This window comes from Typopeltis vanoorti, chromosome 20 (assembly GCF_054136105.1).
Source record: "Typopeltis vanoorti isolate ZY-2024b chromosome 20, IOZ_Tvanoo_1.0, whole genome shotgun sequence".
In the NCBI taxonomy this organism is placed as follows: Eukaryota; Metazoa; Arthropoda; class Arachnida; order Uropygi; family Thelyphonidae; genus Typopeltis; species Typopeltis vanoorti.
This window is the reverse complement of record NC_143568.1, coordinates 74928094-74934216: the sequence shown is the minus strand read 5'-3', so window position 1 is coordinate 74934216 and position 6123 is coordinate 74928094. Positions and strand designations below refer to the sequence as shown.

The 6123-nt window shown below is 35.8% G+C and overlaps 1 protein-coding gene across 1 annotated transcript; it reads left to right on the top strand.

Moving 5' to 3' along the window:
- Positions 1 to 3834: 3834 nt before the first annotated feature.
- On the top strand, positions 3835 to 5432 carry LOC150095571 (uncharacterized). Its single transcript, XM_090410377.1, has one exon. It carries the CDS (start codon positions 3879 to 3881, stop codon positions 4962 to 4964), a length of 1086 nt encoding a protein of 361 aa, XP_090266503.1. The 5' UTR covers positions 3835 to 3878; the 3' UTR covers positions 4965 to 5432.
- Positions 5433 to 6123: the final 691 nt, after the last annotated feature.

Genomic DNA, 6123 nt, shown 5'->3' with positions numbered 1-6123 from the left:
AAGTTTCTGAAAAGGAAGGCGCTCGTTGCTCCACCCCCATAAAAAAAAAAAAATAAATAAATAAATAAAAAATAATTAAAAAAAACTGGTTTCGGAAGAGGAAGAGACATAACTTCTAGACAATGAACAATGATGGTTCCGCCAGTGACTGAGGTTCCTTGTGAAAAAATAAAAAAATAAAAAATCATGAGAGGAAGTTCATACCAAAGAAAACGGAAAGGTAACAAAACATGGGACGATGAGTTCCAATAGTGGCAGTTTTATTCCTAGAAACTGCCATAGCTCCGGGTTCAAGTCTATCAACCAGACGTACAAGAAAAATTCGTTTATGGATCCAACTTTGCAATCTCTCTTCTGAACTTGGACCTGAGCAGCTGCTGCCGTTATCAGTCAAATCCGGAAACGATTTAGGGACCCTGATGTGTTTCTAACTCTCGGATTTTCATTTTTGTATTGTACTCATGTGTACCCTACTGTAGTGAATCGAAACTGGTTATAGGACTCGAAAGTTTTAGGAATGTGTCGTGATTTTAAGAATGTTCCCCTTGTGGAGCTGATATCCTGAGTCTGGAATTAAGTTAGTTTAAATATTACACAGATTGCTTCGAAAAACAAAACTAATAAAAGTTTCAATTTGGGCTGTCCTATTTCCAGTAATAGTTGAATGATGTGAAAGTTTATTTACGTAACAAGAGTGTCTGAGAAAATAACCCACAAAACTTTCAGGCAATGTAAGCAAAAGTAGAATAAGTAGAACCATGCCGTTTTGCATTTTTCCTGTTGAAAATGACAATTGTTTGCAACATTTAGTCTAGAGAGTAAGGAAATTGTCCGCTTTAAGTTAACGACCGATTTTTGCATCGCTAAGCACCGCAAAAGGGATTAAAGAAAATCAGTGAAGCTATGGCACGAAAGAACATTTAGGGACGAAAAAACGCTAGGAATAATAATAAGGAAATAATCGTAGACATTCATGAAATGATGTTTCGTAATAGCCTTCTTGCATGGTGACACCATTCATTGTAACCATAGTCGAACCAAGAGCCATTTTTCGTATTTGTCTTAAAATGGTCCAACTGAGATAATTTATTTGAACAGTGCTTCTAAATACCAAATTTCATTAAGTTAGGAATTATTATAATTTCTAAAAGTTTTGACCAAAAAAAAAAAAAACGGGACCAGTTAACGGGACCGGATTTAACGAGGTGATGGAGGGGGGGGGGATTCGGATACTTCCTCAACGAGTCTTGAACCTAGAAGCTGTTCTAAAAATGAATTCCCTTCGTAATACATCACAACTAGCAATCTCTTTTAATTATTTAAAGCTGGAAATTAGAGGGGGGGGGCAAAGAAAAAGGAAAAAAACACTAGAAAATTTTCCAAAAATCTTTTCCTAATTAAAATTCTTTTTTTTTTTTTAAATTTATGTTGCGTCGTGTTTTCTATTTCTATACTCCTTATGAATTAGCGATCATTGTAGATGCTCAGTCATAGGTCGGCGATGCGTAGTGTGTATTCTCAAAACGTCTACTCAACTCGGCTCCCCCCCGCCCCCCAAGATTAAATCCTGCGGGCGCTACGGAATAGGGTTGTATATGATGTACCTAATATGTTGTTCTGTCTAATTTTGCCACTACAAGTGGTCCGATTAAAACTAAAATCAAAAATATTCGGAAAATGTTAACAGAGATCCTAAATATCAAATTTCATTGGCTTGCATCTGTTCCGGCTATTAATACATAACTTTCCGGTGCTCCTTTTAAATTTCTTATAATTTATCATGGTTGTATACCATTACTTTGTTACTAAATTACTAAGGAATGGATACATTGCTTATTTTCATCAATCCACATAATATAAAGTTTAATGATAAAATTATACACATTTCAATCAAATGACTGTCTCTGACTTTCCTTTTTTACAATGTTTCCTATGAGGAAAGATTGAAGGTCTGTGAGCTCCAAAAATTGGCTGATAGACGTAAGAGAAGAGATTTGATAGAAGCATTTAAATTATTAAAGGGGTTTTATAGGATTGATGCTAATGACTTTTTTTTCTGAACAGTACAGGAAGGGAGAGAACGAGGGGTCGCCTCCTGGAGATTGCGTAAGTATGGTCAACAACGGTGTTAAGACTAGACTGTTTGCTTGAAGGATAGCGAATGTGTGGAATGCGTTGCCAGAGGTGGTTGTAAATGCTTCGTCTGTTAACGAATTTAAGAAGTGTGATAGGTATTGTGTGAATAATAGTTAGTGTGTCAGTGTAGGGTCTCCCGCGATGAGTCTTCTGACTCGATGGAGACACCGTTATTATAACAATTTTTTTTTTATCAATAAAAATTATCCGATTGAAATTCAAATTAAAACGATTCAGCATATTTTAATATAGATATCTTAAAACAAGTTTTAAAATATTTAAAGAAAGGTCTGTTAAATAAATTTGACGTTAATTACATACATTATCGGATGTGAACAACCTCAATTTTCTTTATTTAAATTAAGAGGATATTTCCTCTCTAGAAATCCGAGCCCTGGTGATTCTTTATTTAAATAATAAAAAATCATTTATATATGTTTTAACTGTAATATACACATTCGAATAAAGCAAATGATATTTTTTTAATGCAAAAATAAAAAACAAATCTTAAATAAGCATTTTTTTCAATCATCCTTCCCAAATTAAAGTCTATATCTGCGACGTGGAGCTTTATTGTAACATTAATAATAATAAAAGTATTAAAAGATAAAAAATACATTACAGGTTGCAGAACTAATACGACAATTTTGTATAACACAATATAAGCTTCATAACAACAGAATATCTAGGCAGGAGTGATATGGGCAATCTCTCAACCATGCCAGTACGGGAAAAAAAAAAAAAAATAGATATCATTATTGAAAAATTGTTTTAATTGTATTGAGAAAATGTGAACTATTTAATTTCATATGTTCTTAATTACAATTGCCACAATTTTAGGACGACAAAGAAGAACAGTCTTCATTATTCCTATGTATTATGCTACAGAATCTTATTTCTTTTTGGCAGTTGATTCCTGGCCTTTCTTTGTGTCTGTCCAATTAGAAAGAATTTCATAGTCGGGCATTCTTTTTTTGCGGTTAACCACAGGTCATCCGGAAATGGGCATTCTTTTTTGCGGTCAACCACAGGTCATCCGGAAATGTCCTAACCTACTCTACTTTTGTCTGATATTGTATCAAGACTGTTTTTTTAATTTTCTTAATTCCCGAGTGAATTGCATAACCACAAATGTAAACCAATTCACTTTTTTTTTTCATTTTTTTCAAGTAAAAATTAGAGCAAGTGTTTCATATAGGCTGCAGTACTTAGTTGTTTATTGTGGCACGTGAAAAGGGGGAAAGAGAGAGGGAGTTATAAATGCAACTGAACGAACGATCTCAAGGGAAAATATTCTTTACTATGCAACTAAAACATTTTGAGTGACATTTGTTGGTCAAGCATATCCTATTACATCATTCGAAATGTGTGATATCTTATTACTAATTAGATGCACACTGACTTCTTATATGACTGAACAACATGAATAGGAAAAAGTGGGGGGAGGGAGGAATTCTCAGGTGTAGACTGGATTTCTGGTGTGTGTGAGTGAGCACCGTGTTGTTATTGTCGTTAAGCTTCCTTGTTCAGCCAAAAGGAAAGTAACTGGCTTACTGCTCTTGTTGGAGGTGTGCACATTCTATTTTTCCCTACAGCGGTCACCGCATGGTGGCAGTTGCATCGCTTGGGTTCTTGACCTTGTACGTATAATGCTTCGAACAGTCTTGTACGTGGCTGTGCACTTTCAGTGAAGGCAGTTGTCAGTTTGTAAGTCGGCCTTCGGAAGAACACGGCAGACGACAATGGACGGTACGGTGTTAGTGACCGGTGCTTCCGGCTTCATTGGTCTGCACATCATTTATTTGTTGCAGAAGGAAGGTTACAAGGTCCGAGGGACAGTGAGGAGCCTGAAAAACGAGAATAAGATTAAACCGCTGAAAAACTTATTCCCTGATTCTCGTTATACTTTGGAATTGGTAGAAGCTGATCTTACAAAGGACCAAGGCTGGAATGATGCTGTGAGAGGCTGCAAATATGTTATGCACGTGGCTTCTCCATTTCCAAACGCTCCCCCATCTTATGAGGAGGATTTGCTGAAACCAGCAGTGGATGGAACGATAAGAGTGTTGAAAGCCTGTAGCGAATCTGGATCGGTGAAACGTGTGGTGTTGACAAGTTCTATAAGTGCTGTTCATGGAGAATCGACTGTTGACGAAGGAAGACTGTACACTGAAGATGACTGGAGCGATATCAGATCCTTCTACTTAGATGCCTATGCTAAGAGTAAGACTCTTGCCGAAAAAGAAGCTTGGGAATTTGTGGAACGGCTTCCACCAGAGAAGAAATTTGAACTCGCAGTGATTAATCCAGGGCTGGTCCTGGGTCCAGTATTGCATGGAACCGTCTCTACTAGCGTGGAATTAATCAAGCGACTATTAGATCGATCTATGCCACTTCTTCCTAAACTTCATCTTTGTCTTTGCGATGTCCGAGAAGTAGCTTTAGCTCATCTCAGAGCAATGACTAAGTCAGACGCTGCAGGTCATCGTCATCTCGTTTGTTCCCAGCATTTATGGCTGCAAGACGTAGCACACATTCTAGCAGACGAATTCTGTCGTCAAGGATACTCAATCCCTCTCTGGTCCGCTCCATTCTTCACTCTCTGGCTATACAGCTTCTTTGATAAATCTACCCGACTGATCTTGAATCGCGTGGGGAAAGAATACAAATACGATAATCAGAGAATGAAAGAAGTACTTGGAATCATCCCTCGGGATATTAAAAATGTTCTGATTGATACAGTGTACAGTCTTATCGAAACTGGAATCATCAAGAAAACAAAGAATTATAAAAGTGGAAGGAACGATGCAACAGTCAGTAAAGAATGAAGTGTCTCCAGTTTCGGCCACTGAATATTTTACTGAAGGGTTCTTGTTTATCCCCTATACTTGTATCCGAATTTCTCTCAAGAGCCTGGCCGTGTAAGTGACTCAAAAATGCTGCTTTAATTTAATAACCAAGTGTAGAATCTTCGTTGTTCGATATGATATTTTACGCTTTGCTGGTCTGCCTATCAGAATTGCTAAATTACAAAAACATTTAAATAATATTTTTAAATAAAAAAATAGGAATATTTATTTAAAATACTAACCATTCATGCAATTCAATTTTGAATATTGAGATTTGTAAACTCGTGATGCACGCGTATGTTTTGATATAAGGCCGTATTCGATTCTTAATTCGTATAAGGTGGGGTGGGGAGTTCTGTTTTCAGGCAGCAAGTGTGAAATATAAAATTGACAGCATTAGCTCTTTTGTATCCTAGATTGTAACTATTAATAAAATATTTAACTGTTTTTGAATGGTTTCTTGTCTTCTCAAATGTAAGAGTACATATTTCAAAATAGTAAACAAGGTTAAAAGTTATTGCATATCGCAGCTGTTTTTCGCTTTTATAAATTCAATTTCTTTTCGTGATTCTAAGTGCCAAAATTAAATAAAATAATAGTAATTAAAATCCAGAAAAAAATGCACGCAATTCTAGATGGGATGAGAATATGACGAGAAATACATTAACCTAGCTCAATTCCAATGAACGAAGCGCAGAATTGTAGAAATTTAAACTTGTCATTGTTCTGGGACTGATACATTTTTGGATACTATGTTAGATTTCTACGAATAAAATTATTGTTCCCTTCAGTATCTTCGTTGAGACCATCCAAGCTTTATTACCAGCATTGCAGCATCCGAATATTGTGACTACGCCGTTAATTCAAAACTGAGTAGGTGACAAGAACAAGTTAAAAGCATTCGATGGGACTCAATGAAAGCTTGCCACGGGGTGGGTAGAAAAATTAATACTTATACCCAAAGTCGTAACTAGCTTTTTATGAAACCTGCGCAAGATTTTATTTTCGCCTTCCTTTTTTTTTTTTTTTTTTTTTTTTTTTTTTTTTTTTTTTTTTTGGAAAAAAATAAATAAATAAACAAATACAGTACGATAGAAATCGGTTAAGTTTTAACTTTAACCAAAAACGTTACGGAATC